Source organism: Coffea arabica, chromosome 3c, assembly GCF_036785885.1.
Source record: "Coffea arabica cultivar ET-39 chromosome 3c, Coffea Arabica ET-39 HiFi, whole genome shotgun sequence".
NCBI lineage: Eukaryota > Viridiplantae > Streptophyta > Magnoliopsida > Gentianales > Rubiaceae > Coffea > Coffea arabica.
This window is the reverse complement of record NC_092314.1, coordinates 4,679,143-4,700,057: the sequence shown is the minus strand read 5'-3', so window position 1 is coordinate 4,700,057 and position 20,915 is coordinate 4,679,143. Positions and strand designations below refer to the sequence as shown.

Genomic DNA, 20,915 nt, shown 5'->3' with positions numbered 1-20,915 from the left:
TTAGTTTCCAATACTTGCGAGCTTTCAGGTCTAGCTGCATAGAGCAAATGATTCAAAGTAATTTGATCGAATCTACTATAATGTTAATCTAACAGGAATGGTAATACTTCCTTTGTCTGAATTCTATAGGATGAGAAAAGCTAAGTTACAGTAGAAATACTGCAGGTTCTAGCAAATCTGTCATCTACTATACAATGCAAAGATCACTAACATGCTTTAACTGCTAAAGCATACAATATTAGTTTAAAAAGGCTACAGGTACATGTTTCCACCCTTTCGTCAACCAGCTTCATCTCATTGCACCATAATCCGATGACATCTTTTACTGTATTCTTCTTCCTGCACAAAATGGATGCTTAACATGCAATTTCTATTCAAAAAGTGTCAAGTTCATTGCCACAGCAAGTATGCACTTGTGATGCCTCTGCTAAGTTGGTTATCCTACAGAACAAGTATTTAAGCTTCCTACCTACCCCCTTCCTGCAATCGATTGCTAGGCAACTAATCTAAGGTTATTCCTATGAAGATTGTGCTGCTTCACTCTTTTCCTCAGATGCTTCTGGAGTTCCTGATGATTCAGGTGACGTGCTATTTACCTTGGGCGTGCTGTACTTTCTCAGAAGCCTATCTTTATTTGTCTTCCACCATTCTTCTGCCTGCTGCTCCATAAACCTTCTTTTACTATAAAAGAACATCGGAAAGGATAGGTGTAAACAACATATTACAAGGCAAGCTGTCATTACTTTCTAGTGCAACTATTTGTGAAATTTGCTTCATGAACCCGTTGAAAAAAAAAAAGAAATAAACAAGGCTAGCTGTTATTTGTAACAAATCATAGCCTAGTCAATGTAACTTTGCAGTTGCACTGATTATATGTGACTAATAGATGCCATTAACTGTTTTATAAGATCGAATTAGATCTTTGTCCAGCCCATAAGTTGGTCTTGTAACAGGTTTATGTTATCTACTATCAAATACGCAAATATTTTCTAATACAAGATCAAGATTCAGTTTATAAACAATTCTGCAAATAGTGAAAAAACTAATTTTGTGGTTTCCATGTATATCTGATAAGTAATAGGATAATTTTCTTATGAAAGTACTGTTGGATGAACTGATCTGAAACTCTATTCAAATTTTCATCTCAGATGCATGTAAATATATTAACTCACAAATTTCATGGACCATCAAGCGTATTGAGCTGAAATTGGGAAGGATAAAAGTGCAGATTACCTGAATTTTACTCGCTTGAAAATCTTGGTGCCATTACTAAGTTGGATTAGTGTTACATAAACACCTGGTTCAAATTGCTCAATAACTTCCCGTGCAGCTTTAGGTGATCCTAATCCACCTTCTGCGCTTGCTTGAACTGAACCTTCTCTTATATGAGAAATGGATGGTCTTCTTTCCCTGGGAGTTGCTTCTGCATTTTGCTGCATGTCCTGGAGTCCTGGAGAATGTACATTATCCTCCATACTTCTGTCTGGCCTCTCAGCAGATTCATTGGCTGATAAGGTTTGATCAGGCTGGCTATGTTGGTCATGCACTGTATGTGGTTGCAAAGAAGACTCCTCATCTGGTTCATGAGGTCCAATCATTTCCAGGAAAGATTCGACCTGGGAATGTATGGATGTGAAGGTTTCCATCTCCAAGATGTCAGAAGGTAACCTCTCAGTCACTTCTTTCAACTGTGCAGCGCCAACAAATATGAAGTTATTTGTTGATTATTGCAATGTGAATCATTTGTCAGAACATACTAAAACCTTTCTTCAGTTATATAGCATAAAACAAAGCCGTAAAGCGTTTTAAAGAACGGTAATATATGAAACTTTCAACAGTTCCAAAAAGGAGAAAAACAGTTCATATTGAGTATGAAAATGAAGGTAAGCTTGTTAATAAAATGGTAAATGGGATGGAATGAAGGTAAGTTTAGCAACAGCACAGTTTTTTTTATTATCACCTCGAGAATCGTATAGTTTTGATGCATGAAAACAACTCTGCCCGCAGGATGCCTACCCTCAAGCCTTCCCTAGACCATAAGCTTTGCATTACGTTTGCTGTTTACCTATAGTGTTCCCATATTTCAACCTCTTAATAAATTCTTACCTGCTTTTGTCGTGTCTTTGCCTATGGTTTCTCAGTTGAAATTACTTTATTATGAAATGTTTATGACCAAAAGTTGACAAGAATCAGAAAAATAAATAAAAAATAAATAAATTGCTAACCTTAGCTTTGACCGTTCAACTATCACTTAACCTGAAATTTCTAGTCCTTAAGAATCGTAAACATCTGAATATTCTAGTTGCTCTCAATTTGACAAGAGTCAGAAAAATAAATAAAAAAATAAATTGTTAACCTTAGCTTTGACCCTTCGACTATCGCCTAACCTGAAATTTCTAGTCCAAAAGAATCGTAAACATCTGAATATTCTACTTGCTCTCAAATTTCTTCTCTTATATTCAGGTCTGGCTATTATACGGGATGAACAACTTCTAGGCTGCAATAAACAGAATATGCAGCCCTTAGGTGTATGTAAATCCGAATGCCTTCGAAATCATTAGTAACACTAATCAAACAGAAAAGCAGGAAATGAAATGTCAAAATTACTTGGTTTGCAATCAGTTTCATGGTTTTCACTGCCACGGTACACTTGGAGGATCTCTCTACAGCCAATGAAGCTGCTTCTTGGGCTTTGTTCTTTAGCTTCTGCACTTCTTGTTCTTGTAATTGGCTTTCCTCCTTCAAACTTTTAATCTGAAGATATTACAGGAGGAAGTTAATGAGCATTGAAAGAATAAAATTTTCTGACAGCGATCTAAAAGATCAAGATGTAGCATACAAACTTGTTAAAGAAAACCTACTTGCTTTTGCAGTTTGGATACTTCTTGGTTCAAAAACTCGTTTGTCTTCTTTAGACCATCAATTACACCCCTTGAAAATACTGGGGTAACGGAGCGTGGAGGACTCGGTCTCCTTGAATATGGGGAAGCAGGCCTTGAGTTGGATGCAGGCTGAGATGGTGGTGGTGTCTGAGGTGCTGTCGTAACAGGTTTAAGAGCATATTGAAGGGCACTTAGTGAACTTGGAAATGCAATATCTTTCAGTTGTAAGAGTGATGGAACTTGGGATTCTCTGATTATAGAGTAATCAGGTTGTGTTCCAAGCTTTCCAGACCTGACCTCCAAATACTTGACCGGTTCCATGGTCGGGGAGAGCAGAATCCTTGAAGTCCTAGGCTCTCTTCTGTCCAGCCTTGCACTACTTTCCACAGGACGATGAGAAGCAGTGGCATTTCTACCGAAAGTGGAGGAGTTATTAGCCTCTGCAGCCTTTTTAAGTTTCATATAGCAAGCATCACAGACTCTGTGTGGTTTTCCTGGAGTAGGAGCTAATGCTGCTTTCATTGCCTTTTTCGAACTGCAAGCATGGCAATGTACAAGGCCACAGTTATAGCAGTTATGTCTCTTCCGAGTAAAGCCAAATGCTTGGCGGCAACCACTACAAAGTGATTGATCTGCTCCAGAGACCCATTTATGGATGCAAATGCTTGCAGTATAATTTGAGCCACATGCTATATTCTTCACATGCCTGTCTTTAAGTGCTTCAACAAATGTTGGAACGTCACGATCTTCTATGTCTCCATGTCCCAATCTTCCGTTTGCTCCTTTTCCCCAGGTAAATACTTCACTTCTTGAAGTCAGGACAGCAACATGAAATGCACCACTGGCTATTTCTTCGACAAATTCTCCAACCAATCTATCTTGTACTAAACAAGGTGATTTTCCATCAGATTGTGGATTCCCAAGCTGACCACATGCGTTACTTCCCATTGTGAAGACATGACCTGATGTTGTAAGGGCAATAGTTGTATTATTCCCACATGCTATCTGGTGGAAGTTGTAGTCAATAAGTGCAGAGACACAGGTTGGGAGCAGATAAGTTTCCTTGTTCCCATGTCCCAACCGGTATTTGTCACCATCACCCCAAGTAAACAACTTCTTAGAGGAAACAGTTGTACCTGACTGGTTAGTGACCTCTACAATAGCAGCTGTGTGCCATGCACCACATGCAACTTTGATGGTCTTCAGTCCACTCAATAACTGGACTTCCTTTGGACATGTGACACTTTTGCGATCACCATGACCTAGAACACCAAATGATCCATCACCAAATGTAAATAGTTTACCATTAGAAGTAGCCAATGCTGAGTGCCATATGCCACATGCAACTGATAAAACTTGAAGGCCTTCCAGTGGACCAGATATCCTTGTGGGTATCCAGTGGCTAATATCATTCCCATGACCAAGAAGTCCGGCATTATGAGTACCATCTCCCCAGCTGTATAAATCACCAGATGTAGAAACAGCACAGGTATGGTGCTCACCACACGCAACGAAATCTACATTTGTAACTGCTAAATATTCAACAAGACGAGGGCGACTGAAGTCCTTTTCAATTCCGTGACCAAGTCTTCCCCCAGATTCCTCTCCCCAAGTGAAGACCTCACCTTGCCTTGTAACCAGGGCCACATGCCGATGGCCACATGCAATCTGCTGAACATCAAGAACTACACTTGACTCCAAGGATTTAGGAGTCAATACATCGTTTTTAATAGGAACGGGATTCCCATATCTATCAGTTGATACCCCATCAGACCAAATCTCACCCCAGACATAAACATCGCCCAGTGATTCTATATCATCTTGCCCGGAGCCTCCACTTGAACAACTAGGAGTGCTTGAGACACTAATACGGAAACCATCTCCACCGCTTGATCTTCCTTGCATATTTGCACTTTCAGAGCCCACATCTGAGCCTGGAAAATTCAAGGATGGTTCACGAGAAACTAGATCAACAGAAGCTCTGCCTCGAGGAATACTTGTTGTGAACTCTAATGTTGTGCCAAATGGACGCCCGTTTGGAATGGGATCACTACCAGCTTCATGTAGCTGCAAAAGTGGGGGCTCAATTACATGTTTGACAAACCATTTAAGCAGAGAACTACGTTTGCTACTATTGCAAAAAAGATGAATTTGACACTTTTGTTACCGAGTCTTGCCAACCAATAAATGTAGCCATTTGATCTATAACTTCCAACAGGGAGCAATGTTTGGCAGAAATCATTATGTGGATTTGGATTTGTTAATAAAAAAAAAAGTTCCAAGATGATATATACAGTATATAAAACCTTTTAGCTGAAAAGGAAAGCTTTTATTTAATTTCATTGGGTTTTGTGATAATTCATTCTAACAGCAGGTCACGTGTGCTAAATGAAGGAAAGTCTACATTGCATTGTCAGAAAGAATTATTTTATGCCATTGAAGAAAAATGAGACAGGATTACCCAATTACAGCTGATAATAGTAAACATAATTCATTGTCAAGTCAATCTGGACCGGACTGCACAAGCTTAACTTAGAGAAAACTAGTTGATTCATTTCTTGGAAGGATCTAAGTTAGAAAAAGTTACATCAGGAATATCACTCCGGGTTCGTCTACCACGAGCGTGGCTAGTTGAAGTTAAAGCCTTCAAGCCAGCAATCCACACCTCTGCTTCAGCTTTATCTTTGCAAATCTGGTAAGGAAAGATCAATGCCACTAGTGTCCTTAACAGAGTTCATATTTTTTTGAAGAACTAATCAAGAAACATAACAGGGCAAACCCAGAGCAGAGAGGCAGTTTCCATTACTGAAACCACAACTTGCAGGTTTCAGTGGAACGGTCTCACTACCGCTCCAGGTCTCGTCCTTGTTATATGGCTTGTACAACTTACCAGATCGAGAGATCTTTCACCGTTGTTGTATATAAGCGAAAATGACAAATACTCCTTTTCTGGTCGCAAAAATCTTCTAAAGACAGGCTGTAGAAACATGTAGACAGAAAGGAAAATACATTGTCATCTCATCTTATTTACATAAGGAAAAACTTTATTAGAGTGATCATAAGAAATGGCAGGTTACTTGACTAAAAATTTAATCATCAATCCATCGCAGAGAGATGTGCTAACTCACGGTTCTCTGCCCAGGAATAATCCGTTGAACAGTAGATAGCTTCAGAATCCTTTCTGACCCATGGGAGTACCAGATTAGTGTTGTTTCATCCTGAAAATATGAGCAATGCTTAACCCAAATCATATAAACTAGTGACAGGTTGACTCATATTTCAAATATCATGCTCTTACAACTTAGTCGTATTGAAATATATCCTATGCTAGCATCTTTGCTTGCAATTAATCTGCATCTTCTCGGTTATCCGATCTATAGTTAGTTCAAATCAAGTACAAAGTACCAAAGACTACATTATCAGTGTTTCCTCCAAGTCCTATTGGACAGAGAAGCAACTATGCCACTATAACATGCTTATCATTCCAAATACTGTGGTCTACAGGGTCCACAACTCAAAGAAAATGAATTTTAGTTAGGAATGTTGAGGCAATGACTATCTGCAAAGAAAAAGAATATCTTTACGTAGACTAGAAGAATTAATCACTTACTGGAGAAACTCTGAAGGGGCAAAACTTTGGTTTTCCTTTCCTGCTGTACTTGATTAACTGAGTACCTTTCTTCAAAGCAATCAGTGCCTTTAGAAGAAAACAAGAGGAGAAAGGGACAATAAAACATACCACAGAAAGGTCAGGAAACTGGAAAAGAACATGGAAAATAGGGACGAAGAACTCTCAGAAAGCTAAGCATCATATGAGAGAAATAGTTAGCAATACATCAAAACACTTTCTGAAGCAAACTGCATGACTTTTGACATTATTTAAATTCTTTGGTTGGTGGGAGTTTCAAAAGGAAAGCAAATAAAATTCAACTCCATGTTTGAGATTCCCATTTTCCTCAAATTGCAAATAAAAAGACTTCTGAAAGATTTGTCGGTCTGTGAAGAATACTGTTGTGGAAGACTACATTTGCCTCGGATATGTACTCCAGGTGCATCCTCAAATCAAGACTGGCAGTCTTAGCACTTGAGGAAGGAGCTTACTACAAGATGGTTAATGGAACTCTCACACTTCTCAAATTTCTAACTTGGCTAAACCAGGAATTTACTACCTGTCATCTTCCACAAGGCTTCACGACTGCAAAGCAGATAAAAAGATAACCAAATAATGCAGATCTATCATTTATGGACTAACCGAGGTAAAACATTGTCCTTGGCACAAGTGCAAGCAAATTAACGTGGCAAATGACAGCTAATGCAAGCAAAAATTGAGTTCACAGTCTAGATGAAGCTATTTCAGCAGCTGAAGGTGTTGTTTTCATCCATTAATGGTGTCTAACATGTACAATTAGAACTTATTGGTCAATTTACAAAAATAAACTTAAAAATGTTTTCTATATACTTTTCTTGTCTGTTTACTTCCTGATTTCTAAGCTCTGGCTAAACACGTCTACTTGTCATCCTCTCTACTATGACAAACCTAGAAGACCTCAAGCTAGCCAGTCACAAGGTTCCAAATTCTAGCAACTCTACTTGAGGAAACTCATTTAGTCAGTTCACTAGGCATGATAGGCATTTTTAGGCCAATCAGAACGTCCAAATGAACCAACAAAACACACTATACAAACTAATTAAATAAGGGATGTTCTCTCATTTTGAACCGATACTATGTTAAGTGATAAACCTATCCTTTTCTTGTGTCTAATTTCATCTTTGGGAAAAATAAATTCGACTAAGGAAACGCAAAAGGAAAAGAAAAAGAATGGAAATACCTGTTCAATGTCACGATCAGGATTGCCATAACTAACAGGATCTGCCATTCCATCTGAAATAATTCTTGGGCAGCCACCACTGTACCCTCTTTGTCCCAACCATCCGCATAGTCTTCATAGATGCCAATCCAATCTGCTATGGCCTATCATTAACTTCCCAAATATCTTAACAAGAATGTTTTACCTTACGAAATTCAGCTAATCTTTTGTCAAATCCGAGATATCACCTTGACACTTTTCTTCACTAACAACTAACCTTTATTGAATATTCAAGAAAACTAGTGATCCACGCTCATAATCCTCAAGAATTCGAATGATTTCATGTCGGATTCTTCGAAATACGAAAAGGGTTTCGAGATTTACGTTGTCAGAACAGATCAAACATAGCAAAGAAGAAGAGGGAGTTGAAGAGAGAGAAGGTAAGGAAAGAGAAAGTGACACAAGTTTAGGAGAACGTTTGCAGCTCAATGGACTGGGGAGCGACTTTGGCGCGCTTATTTGGTCCTCTTAACCACCTTATAAAAACTGCCCTTCGAAAATCTCTTAAATGACACCTTTTTCATATGACGCGTGGAAATATTTTCATAGCCATGCTAGTAGATTTTTTTAAATAGATTTTGGGATGATAATTAGGGTAAAATACCCAAAAATTCCTTGTGATTTGCTAAATATTCAATTTAACTCCTTCTAGTTTGAAAACCTACATTATAACTCCCTGTAGTTTCAACTAAATTGAAATTGGACGGAAAGCATCTAATCTAACGGTTAGATGTGAAATTTCAATATTGCCCTTATGTAAATGAACTCCCTATGGTTTGTTGAATGTTCAATTTAACTCCCTGTGATTTAAAAAATTATACTATAACTTCCTATAATTTCGACTAAATTGAAAATTGAATGAAAAGCATCTCACGTATAGTAGGGACAATATTGACATTTCACACACAACCGTTAGATTTGATGTTTTATGTCCAATTTTCAATTTAATCAAAATCATAGGGAGTTATAGTGTAGATTTTCAAACCAGAAGAAGTTAAATTAAATGTTTGTCAAATCACAGGGAATTTTTTGGTTTTTTACCCTGATAATTTCTATACTACTACTACTTCTACTAATTATGGTGCCAATAGTTTACACTTTACAAGTAATTATGTTGTTTTCTCGGAACCAAATATGTTCAACATTAAAGATTAGTCAATCACTAACTATTAATAAATGAAATTTCCTCAATATATACAATAATGGCACTAATAATTTTAAAAGCTAAAAGTACAAAACGTGATTTCTTATGTTTGCATGTGATCTTTAGTGCCATGCAAGAACGAGAAAACCCAAAGGAGAAAAATGAACTGCCATGCAAGAACGAGAAAGCTCAGGGTGAAAAGAATAGCGTACGCTTATATTGACCAAAGATCAAAATACAAGTCCTATTAATACACGAAGCAAACTGTATCTCTCTGTAGCAATACCAAAGAAGCCCCAAAGAATAGCTTCGCCTTGAGAAGACAAAGAAGTAAAATCATGTCGGGCTTGAGAGTTTGGAGCTTGCTCGAAGCCGCCCGAACCATTCAGGAAAAAAAGGCAGAATATGCAAGTCATGCATCCCCTCAGCAGCAACTTAGTTTTAGAGGAGAAGGATTTAGTGAAACTTTTCATGTGAAGCACCTCATCTAAAGAATTGCAGGATCTTTGTATCTATTGAAGACGCTTTCAATGTCAGCCATCACTTCAGGTGGCAAAGGCCGCTCAACTGTCAAAAATGCATCGATATCTTCTTTCAATTGATCCACTGAAGTCGCACCTACAATTGAGCTTGTCATAAATGGTCGGTCTCGTGCAAAACCGAGAGATAACTCTACAGGCGTAAGCCCATGTTTCTTGGCCACTTCCATATACTGTACTGTTGCTTCCTGTAATTCCAACATACAAACATGAGCTAGATACTCACATGGAAAATGCTCATTTAACGTGAAAAAAGGAATAAAATATTTGGAAAGAATTAGTGCATGATCTAGAAAGAATGGTATCAAAAATACATGGATTTGTCATTGTGAATAGAATTGTAATCTCTTCAGAAGAATAAGTAGCCTTTTGTGGAAACAAATGTAGAACTGCTGTGGCTGAACTGAAGGCTATTCTGGATAGAAGTATACTAAAAGCAGTTTTGTTGCTCAAGTGTCAAAAAGATGAATGGTTGCGTACTTTCATCATGGCAAAAGTAAGTGAAGAACACGGCACAAAAATTTGAACTAGTGGAACATATCTAGAAGTTACAGCAAATTATACTATTAAGAAAATTTTGCCTTGTTTATTTGACATTGAGAATAAGTTTTATATCTCAATTCTCACCCAAAGTCATCAACATGTGCCTGAGAAAAAGCACGAATAATTTCGTGACTAACATTTATTTTTCACATCTACAAGCCATGACCAAAAAAAAAATCAATAGAAATGATTACAAATTATGAATTGCTAGTCAAAAGTTTTTGAGGCATGTAAGAGGGCAGGAAGATGATTATACCATGTGCATTTTCTGCATAAATTTGCATCTCAATCTGATATTCTCCTTACAAGCAAAGACAGGTAAAAAGCTATTTTCCGTGCTTTATCAAACTCAAATAACACATACCCTGGCAATGGATTTGTTGTATCTTTCCATATACCCTGGGAAGAGGTTGAGTCTTCCTTTCTTTGCAGCTTCAGAATTGATATCCAAGTATTTTCCAGTCAGCGCACCACCACCCAGTGGAGAATAAGAAAGTAAGCTGATGTTGCAGTTGTTTGGATGGCATACTTCAACAAGATCAACTGCGAAGAATCAAATACAATGTAAAACCTAAAAGTATCACACGCAAATATACAATTCTCCTCAAAGTTATTGCTGTTTGAGAATATTATAAATCTGTGTTATGGCAGGATTGAAGAACTTTTGAATGATTACAGAAGAAAGGAAAAGCAACTAGTTAGTCAAGGCTCTGATGGAAGGAACATGTATTTCTAAAAGTAGCATTTAAACAAAGAAGATCCAAGCTATGACAGTCAGAAATAACGTATTTTAGTTATTAACGATGATAGAAAATGAGACAGAGTCAGAAGATAACTTACTCTCAAATTTACATCTTACAAGCAGACTGTAGCTGTTTTGAATACTAACTATCTTTGGTAATCCTTTGTCTTTAGCAGCATGAACAAATCCCATTACTCCATATGAAGTTTCATTTGAAACACCAATATGTCGTACCTGAAAAGGTTTCTCTGTTATTGCCAAAGAGACACAAACTGAAGCAGAAGAAGCAAAGCAAAAAAGGGACAAAAATGAAGTTGTGCATGCTAAAAATAAAGCTGTTGGAAATTCCTTCTTTACATCCAGTAGATTAGCCCAGAGAATCCCATTCATAGTTATAGTAATGCTTGACAAGTTTATTCAAAGATTGGGGCTCTAGAGATAAACATTCAAGTGTGTAAAGCAGGTATTGCTAACTCATTTATGATGCAAAGACAATGTTTAAGTAAACTAAATACGAAACTTGTGCTTTCTGGTACCTTCCCTTCGACAATGAGTTCTTTGAATGCTGTCAGTTGTTCGACAAAAGGAACACTTGGCCTCCATTTTGAAGGATCATAAAAATACTCGCCAAACAGGGGAACATAACGGTCTGGCCTGAGACAAAAGTATAATTATTATCTCAAATCTGAGAGGGGGCCATTTTGTTGCAGACATATAGGAGAAGAATTCATGAAATTTGTGTATTTGACAAGAAGGTAAACCCTGAATGGTGCAGGAAGATGTTTTAGATGAACAGGTTTAATAAATAGGTTAAATGTAGACTCAATATTCCATTATGCAGGACTAATAGGTGATCCCTTTAAACTTATAAAATGAGCTCCACTGCTTCAAAGAAGAGAAGTAGAGAAGATATAAAGAAGTCATAATGAGGTGGGGTTGTTTACCAGAATATTGATTTTTTATTGGAAATTAAAGAACTATTGTTGGTTTTATTCAGCTTCCCAAAATTGCAAAATAGACTTCTAAAAAATCCAACTTTAAATCATCTTTCAAAAGCTGACTTCAAAATGGATTTCTCATAAATCGGCTTCTTCTTCCTTTTGTCTTTTTTCTAATTTCCTTCCACTTCTTGTCCTATCTTTTTTTTTTTACTTTTTTGCTTCAAGGGGAGACTCCAAGGCTTTTCCCCCCCTCCTTATCCTACCTTTTTGCTTCTTAAACTCCTCCCGGTCCTTCCCCTCCCTTTCCTTCTTCTCTTTCCCTTCTAGAAACATTGTTCATGGACGTATGATAAGAGAAGAATAAAGTAGAAGAGCAACCACAAAGCAAACCATACAAGCTGCGCCAGCATCTTTCACTCCCAATAATTCCCTCTCCACAACCACCACCACCATCATCATCAATATCTGAGTTCTATAAGATCTACTCAATGTCACTTTTTCAAGCAGTTTCTCTATTTTCAGTATTTTGGGAACCTCAGTAAAACCTTTAATCTTCTTCAATTTTCAATAGAAATATCAGTATTCTAATAAATACCCCATCATAATAGGCTGGCCTGCCAATAGCAGTAGATCATAGCATTTGTGCTGTATTATGAATGCAGGATACAACAGCAGCATAACAATTCAGGAGCCACATTTATGAAACGGCCTTCTGACTATAAATAAGCATCTGCTAAATATTTTATGAGATATGCAGACCAAGAAGACCGCTTTGGCTTGATTAGTCCAGTGGATAAATACTCTGTCACAGACCCAGATTATGAAAAATTCAAAATTCTAGCCAACATACACTTGGGAAACAATCCCAAGGATATCTATAAAGCCGGCGGCCATTTGCACTTTTGTGTGGACAAAATTAAGGGCCATATAGCCTCGTCTACGTCCAACCCTTATAATAACGTCTAGTTGCTTTCTTCCATTTTGCAGTTAAATCCCTTGCATGTGCTAAAACTTTCTTCTAAATTCTAACTCTCTTTCAGATACAACTATATCCCTCCTGACCATAAAATAGTACAGCCATTTACCAATCAAGCAATGGTAAAAATAAATTTGACTTGCCTGTCAATGCAGTTGCATGCAAACAATGAAGAGACGACCTGAATTGTAATCAAAGTGGATTGGGTTCTTGAGTTGACTTGGAATTAGTTAAAAGTAAATAATCGCACCTTGCCCTCTTTTTCTTTTACTTTATTTTCTCCCAGCCAGGGGACCCCTGCCAGGCGAGGCGGGTTTAGGGGGTTAGGATGTTGACATAGCATTTCACATTTATTGACAGATTTAGCTTTATCCAGTGATTGCCACTTTTATGGTTCTAAGGTTCATTTGTATGTTTTAAGTCAAAAAATTACCAAAGATAAACTGAAATATGTCACACTTAAAGAGTTAAGATAGGTATAAAGATTTTCACTGAAGAAGGTAACCAATGAGTAGTGTCAAACAAAATTAGAGTTCGAAAAAATTGATCGTGCAATGCTGGTAAGTATAATTGCTTACCAATGTATTTGGAGTAAATCGATGTAGTCAGTACCAAGACGTTGAAGACTTTTTTCTACACTTTCTTTTATATTAGCAGCATCAACCCTCAAAACTTTTGCATTCTCCCTTAAAAAGCTTCGCTGCTCCGAATAACCAGATATTTTTGTTGCCACGATAACCTAGTCATTGATTAGGACACTGTAACTTCAAGTTATGGCAGCCCACAGTTCAAAATGATGAGTAGCATTTAAATACAGTAAACATGGTGATTGACTATCTCAACATTCAGTGTCTGTGTAGGAAAAAAAACAGCAGGTTATCAAGGTTCAGGAAAACAAAAACTTCAGAAAAGATAAAATAAAAAAGAAAGCTTTAACATAATCAGTTTAGTCCTGACAAAAATATCACATGAAACTGGATAAAAGAAAACATAATTGGTTTAACAGAAGTTTATTAAGAGCAAAAAACAGATGTTTATTTAAGTTCATGGTTAAGAACAGGAAGCAATAATTTGGAGAGACTACCCCCAAAAAATTTCGACTCTAATAACAATAGCAAGAATCCAAATCCATCCTGTCACATCATTTTCTTGTAGCTAGAAAAGCAACCTTGTCAAATGAACTGGAAATGGATCAAGGGAAAAACATCTCTTTGAATACCAAAAGGCCTTCCTTAGAATATTCAAAAATGGGTACCTAAACAAGCCTAAAACCACTGTCAAAAAGGCCCACTTACAAATTACAGACTGAGTAGCATCATAAGGATTTAGCAATCGGTGCAACTGTTAACAATAATGATTTAGCTTGGACCAGAACACACTAATAATTTTTCTTTATTTAAATTCTCAGAAAAATGCAGAATTTCAGAGAAAATTCAAACAAAAAAACATTCATGTTAAGCAAATCCACCAAAAAGATATTGCTGGAATTTTGACCTGCACGAAACAAGATCTAAGCAAGCATAGCCATGCATTTGGACAAGGGACCACATTATCGAATAGACAGGCTACCAAGTGATGATATTGAAAAACCAAAGGCACATCTACAAAGTCAAAATTATGACTGCTGATTGGGAAATCAAAAAAGCAGAGAAAAAAATTTCCTGGACAAATGAATATAGTACCTTGTCACGGGGTTGAGACTTCAGCCAGCTACCAATATAGCGATCTGTCAGCCCTTGTGTCTCCTTCCTTGTTGGAATTGGGTACTTAGGAGATTGATGGAAGAATAACACCACAAGTAAGATATATATGGGAACTTGGTGTCTATGGTAGAGTAAATGAACATAAAGGGGAATTATTGATTGAATTTTACAATTTCAAAGAACAAAATATCACTATTAGTGACAAGCTTCTTATAACATAAGATCCATCCAAAAGAAATTTCACTGGAAGATTGGCTCATCACTCCACCACTTATATCCAGAAAACTTTGCTTAAAGAGAAATCAAACTCAAAGGTAAAAAGGTCTACCACTTGGTTAGCCAAGTTCAATTTCTTTGGAAAAGCCAACCCTCAAGGTTTTGGTTAACAAAGTTGAGCTCCTAGATAGGCAAAAACTGAAAAGTTCCAATGCACTAAAAGAGAGTGAATTCATGTGAAACACAACACAAGTACAGACACAGATCCTTAATGGCAAAGCTCCATAGAGTGACATCGAACATAATGATCAGGAAAATGTTTTATTGTGAAGTATATTCTGAGACTTAATGATTTCTTCCAGATGCAGTTTTTTGTAGCAAGAAAATACTTTAAGACATAAGTATCAAATAGCTTACAGCCTCTGCAGTATCTAAGACATTTATCCCATTATCGAACGCATAATTAAGCATATCATGTGCCTCTTTCTCTGTATTCTGCTGTCCAAATGTCATCTGAAATATTGCATGGATGAATGATGTCAGGATCAAAATCATCTAAACACAGAAAAGCAAAAGCTTTTACTTCTATTAGTGATTCTATTGTAATTTAGTGTTCTTACCACGGAATGAATACTGCCTGCCAAATTACAAATATAGAAGAAAGAAATTTTAGCAAACCATTGCAGTATATCAGGGAAGAACCCCTCTCCCCAAAATGACTTGTAGCACAACAACACTTATCACTGTCTCCACCTATATTAAGGAAGGGGTAACTGTAGGGAGACGGTGAAGGAGAAACCAAATTTGACATCCAGGCACATACAGATGATTGAGGATTGTGTCAAAATTCAGTCTTTAGAGTAACATAGTACACAGCTAAAATCTGGACTTAGGCCTTGATAAGGAGACTGTTTGTTCAATTGGCCATTGGTTTCAAGCTCAAAACTTTCAGTATAGCATTTATGGGCCAAGGGGATATTCTAGTACTTTTACCACTGAGGGAATCAGAGGCTTCTGAAACTAAAGAGTAAAATTTATTACCAAACACATTAAGAGTACAAAGGTAATAGATGCATGCCCCAGCAGAGCAAGATGCAAAATAACCACGCATTGTATACCCCCGTTTGAAGTTGTTTCTCACATTTAATCCTAATTCCTGATCATAGTTCTATTAGTTCCACAATCAAGAGTAAACCATCAAGCATGGACACCATTCCCACTTCATCTCGGTTAACTAAGTTAGGACTTGGGAGTTGGGAATCAAATTTTGCACCAAACCACCCCTTGTAATCTTATCCTATTTGTATTTTGTACTGGGTTCCATCCAATTTAACAATTGTGCAAGCTAAATTCAATTTCTCGACTAACCAACAAGAGATGAACGCCACATATGCTACAAGAAACTCAAGATTTTTCTTGCATTTCCTTGGTAACTCAATAAAACAGTAAAACTAACAAATAACAGACGAGAAGAGTGGAAAGCTTATAATTACGGTGCCAAGCGTGATTTCACTAATAATAAGGTCGGAATCTCCGAGTTTCCTATACTCCAGAGCGCTTTTCTGTCCGAGTTTTGCTGTTATTGCTGTATTGGTTCGTCTACTAGCCGTTTTCTGAGTAAAAATGGGGAATTTCTTTCTGGTATTTGGGGATGAAGCGAAATGTTGCCGCGTGAAGTGACGCCGAGGGAGACTACGAGTGGCGGTGGGGTTGGAGACGAAGCTGAAAATCGCAGACGAGCTCGACGAGGATGAAGCCATTACTGTGTGCGATAGAGAGTGTTGTAGGAGTAATGGGTAGTTATCTTTTTACTTTTTCGTGTCATGTTTTCTTTATTTCGGTACTCACCCTTCATTTTTTTAATTACTACAAATGTTTCTTGGAGTTCAAGTCTAATTAGTAAAAAAAAAAAAAAAATCTTTTCAATCATGGAGTAGCTGAGTTGATTCAAAACAAAGTACATTTGCTGCCATGTTAAATCATTGCAAGCGTAGTTATTAAATTCAACCGGACATCATCTATTGTTTGAATCTATCAAGTTTTTAAATTTTACTAATTGAACCGTTGAATTATTAATCATTGCAAGCGTAGTTAATAAACCTGTGCTTGAAACTATCAAATTTTTAAATTTTGCTAATTGAATCGTTGAATTATTAATCATTGCAAGTATAGTTATTAAACCCAATCGGACATCGATCGTGTTTGGATCGATCAAATTTTTAAATTTTACTAATTGAACTGATGAATTATTAATTAGTCAACGAGTTACTTCATTTTTAAGTCCAACTGCCAATTCGGTCTGGCCAAAATATTGACCGGTTCAACTGTCGCGCAAGCCAAGATTATTATTATGATTGCGGGAATTGTAACTTGATGACTAGAGAGGATAAATTATTGGGACTATCAAGCATGGATTACAATTCTTTGTGTAAATTGATGTTAGTATTTAATTAAATGTTAATGGAAAATGTCGATGGGAAATCAAAATATTTGATTGATCAAATTAACGATGATGAAATTTAGAAAAAAGGGTAGTGCGACTTGAATTTCATGAATTTTTTTCATTAAAATGGGGTACAAGCACGGATATGTATGCTTTTATGGACATTGCAAGCTTCATGTGTACAATTCAATTGTCACTGAGCAAGTATGTGCAAATAAAAATGTACATATATCGGGCTAATTTCTCAGATTATTTGCATTTAAAAAAAACAATCGCCAAATACACCTCTGTCAGGGTCGTTTCTAATTGTATAGCCCCATGACTAAAAGTTTGACCGAATGTTCTCTGCAAAAAATTTAGTGATGCACGGTAGGTGTCAGACAGGGACGTGCTGACTGGGCACGTCCCGAACTGACAGAAAACTGAGTCGGTCAAATTAGCTGTCAGACCGGGACGTGCTGACTGGGCACGTCCCGGCTGACTGAAACTGACCCAGTCTGGGCATTGTCCCCGGCTGACAGAAAACTGGTTCGTCTGGGCATTTAGCTCTAGTTTTATGTTTCCATTCTTTTCTTGGTTTTTAACCCAACATTTAAAAACCAAACTTTTATTTTTATTTTTCCTTTGTTTTGTTTTTAATATGCAGCTTTACATATTTTATATGTTTTAGGCATTGTTTAATTTTCTGAAAATTATACACATTGTTCTTATGTTCACTTATTTTGATCTAAGTCCATAATTTATATTTATAATTTGTCCCCTAACTTTTGCATAATTGTGCTAGGGTCTCAACATGTGCCAAAAATGGATAAATTTCTCATGTTTAGAGTTCTGGCCTTTCTTTATGATGATAATGCGTATTTTTGTGAATTAATTCTGACTTTTCAGGTATAATTAGGGGTTTTAGTAAATTTATTAAGTTTAGAATTTTAATTTAACAACTTTAAAAACTAGACTGAATAATCTTTTGTTTGTAGATTTGTTAATCACTTTGGTAGTCTAATTAGCCTAAATTTGAGTAGATTATGAATAAAAGGTTAGTAAAAAAAAGTGATGTTTTAAGAATTTGCATTTGTCTTGTAGGACTGTCTTTTAGTTTAGCCAAACTCTCTATTAAGTGGGATATGTTGCTTTTGCATTTAGAGTTTTTCCATAATGGACCCGAAACATCATTTCAGGGACCATTTGATAAAGTTAATTGACAACGAGTTTCATCTGCTATGAAATCACTATATACAGGTTGTAATCTCTTCGAGGATAAGAACAAGAAGCTTTTGCACATTTCTGTAAGACATGCTAGGAGGAGGCTTTATATCCAAGAATCTTCTCATGCCCAGACGAACCAGTTTTCTGTTAGCCGGGGACAATGCCCAGACTTGGTCAGTTTCAGTCAGCCGGGACGTGCCCAGTCAGCACGTCCCGATCTGACAGCTAATTTGACCGACTCAGTTTTCTGTCAGTTCGGGACGTGCCCAATCAGCACATCCCTGTCTGACACCTACCGTGCACCACTGAATTTTTTGCAGAGAACATTCGGTCAAACTTTTTGTCATGGGACCGTGCCCAATCAGCACGGCTGCTATACAATTAGAAACGACCCTGACAAAGGTGTATTTGACGGTTGTTTTTTTTAAATGCAAATAATCTGAGAAATTAGCCCATATATGGCTACAAATTGTAAATTCTCAAGATGAGATGTTTGTACACAAGGATTTCCATGATATATGTATCTCGAACTTGCGTGGTATATTCCATTCGAGTTTTCTTGCGTGGTGCTTGGCTTCGAACATGACTTTAACCAAATCAAAACACATAATCATCTAATTATTTATACTATATATAATGGGAGAATTTCTTTGGTGTAAATCATACATATCACTTGATATTATACTAAAAACGTTCTCTAAAATTAGTTTTCAAATTACTTTTATTTTGTCCTTTTTATAGAAATACAAACCAAGTCTTTATTATTTATTTATATTTTCGTGTGACGTTAGTGGCTTGGTAGCAGTGTTGTTGGTTGGTAGGGTGGTCATATGGGATTGAATTTCTTAGGGTAAAAAACAAAAAAATCCCCTCTGGTAAATCTAATACACAGAAAAGTCTCCCATGGTTTCAAAATATATAACACGACCCTTCATGTTTTGAACTAAATTGTAACGGTGACAGAATCTGTTAAACTTAAAGGAAATGGACAAAATGACCAAAATGCCCTGATATAATTAAGCAAAAGACAGCTCAAAAAAATCATTTGTTTTATTCTCTAAATAGAGAGAATTGAGGGTTAAGGGGTAGAATAGGTATATTTGATAAAAATTAGGTATAATTTTTTTTTTAAAGTTCCAATAAGTCATTTCCGTTAAATTTAACAGATTCTGTTACCTTTACAATTTAATTCAAAGCATGAGGTGTCGTGTTCTATATTTTGAAACCATATGGGACTTTTCTGTGTATTAAACTTACCACAGGGGACTTTTTTGTTTTTTACCCAATTTTTTATGATCAGTAGAGTTAGTAATAGAAGTTAGCCGCCAAGAGGCTTTGATATATAGCCTTTGCGTCCGTCTTTTAGCCTTAAGAAGAAGTAGTAGCCTTCGTTGTGTTTTGTATGGGGTAGCCAGAGCCTTGTTTGATTAATAGAAAATTCCCTTTGCCTCAATATCATTTTTTTAATTATTCTTGTGGATTTTGTGGTTTTATCAATTTGGGTCCATCAGAGTGGTACCAGAATTATGATAGATTGAAGTATGGCAAATCCAAACCCCAATATTGTCTGTTTTGTCAACAAAGTTCAATTTTTGGTAGAAATAGATGATAACTCATCTTAAGGCATGTAAATTACGATATATTGAATCTACACTTGCTCAAAATGCTAGCGAGAATGATAAGGCAAAAGATAACTTGGCTTTGTCACAGATTCATCAGGCAATTGACATGTTAGTTTTTGAAAAAATTGCTACGGCTAATACACAAAGAAGACTTGGGATATATTGAAAGAAACATACATAGGAATTGACAGGATTCGTCAAAATAATTTGATGATGTTGAACAGGAAATTCGAATGTGTGACTATAGAGAAGTCGGAATCTATTGAATTATATTTTTTTTCGTTTGTAAGATATTAAAAACGAGATAAAACTTAATTAGTATAACTTTCCAAATAGAACATTTGTTGAAAAAGTTTTCAATGCCTTACTCACGAAATTGGATCATGTGGTAGCTATAATCTAGGAAATAAAAAATTTGAAGAATTTGAATATTGAAAATTTGGATGGATCATTAATTCTGCATGAACAAAGAATTAAGAAGAAATTGGAGGATATCCCGGAGATGGATACAGTAGAGAAGGCATTGCATATGTAACTGAATTTGAAAGACAATAATAATGTTAGAGAGCAAAGTGAATCCAAGCAGATGAACAGGGATGGTTATAATAATAGAGGTGGTCACAATAACAGAGGTGGTCATAGGAACAATAATAGAGGTCGAGAAGATACATTAAATCTTAAACGTGGTAGAGGTAATAATTTTAATTTTAGAGGTGATTTTGATAGAGACAGAGATGGTAATTTTGGCAGAGAAAATAATTTCAATTAGAATAATTTTGGACAGAGTATTCAATGCTATAATTATGAAAACTTGGGTCATAGACAAATTGAATGTAGATTTGAAAAAAAAAAAGATAGAAATTTTCAATCTAATGTTGTTGACAATCAGATGTAGAATAATAATAAAAAATTTGAGACTTCATTATTAGCCTGTAATGCTGTTGATCTAGTTAATAAAAATAAATGATACTTGGATACGGGTTGCAGTAACGGTATATCTGGCAAGAAAGAATTATTTGTTGAACTTGATGTATCTGTCCATGGTGAAGTAAAATTTGAAAAAATTTCTATTAGTCTGAAAAATGGGTCT

At 36.3% G+C, this 20,915-nt stretch overlaps 2 protein-coding genes across 4 annotated transcripts; both read right to left on the bottom strand.

Annotated features, from left to right (window-relative positions):
• Nucleotides 1-51: 51 nt before the first annotated feature.
• LOC140037585 (PH, RCC1 and FYVE domains-containing protein 1-like) lies at nt 52-8,214 on the bottom strand. Of its 3 annotated transcripts, none has more exons than XM_072081990.1 (10): nt 7,712-8,214; nt 6,493-6,579; nt 6,011-6,100; nt 5,773-5,859; nt 5,470-5,574; nt 2,862-4,949; nt 2,608-2,754; nt 1,234-1,688; nt 597-681; nt 52-339 (listed from the first exon to the last, which is right to left on the bottom strand). In XM_072081990.1, exons 1-10 carry the CDS (start codon nt 7,757-7,759, stop codon nt 295-297), a joined length of 3,237 nt encoding a protein of 1,078 aa, XP_071938091.1. In that variant the 5' UTR covers nt 7,760-8,214; the 3' UTR covers nt 52-294. The 3 variants fall into 3 exon arrangements, with proteins under 3 accessions (XP_071938091.1, XP_071938090.1, XP_071938089.1); XM_072081989.1 differs by having other exon boundaries at nt 52-681; nt 7,712-7,844; nt 7,968-8,214; XM_072081988.1 differs by having other exon boundaries at nt 52-681.
• An 875-nt stretch (nt 8,215-9,089) lies between these two features.
• Nucleotides 9,090-16,354, bottom strand: LOC140037584 (uncharacterized). Its single transcript, XM_072081986.1, has 8 exons — nt 16,048-16,354; nt 14,972-15,067; nt 14,318-14,401; nt 13,214-13,374; nt 11,255-11,372; nt 10,817-10,952; nt 10,341-10,519; nt 9,090-9,621 (listed from the first exon to the last, which is right to left on the bottom strand). Exons 1-8 carry the CDS (start codon nt 16,312-16,314, stop codon nt 9,382-9,384), a joined length of 1,281 nt encoding a protein of 426 aa, XP_071938087.1. The 5' UTR covers nt 16,315-16,354; the 3' UTR covers nt 9,090-9,381.
• Nucleotides 16,355-20,915: the final 4,561 nt, after the last annotated feature.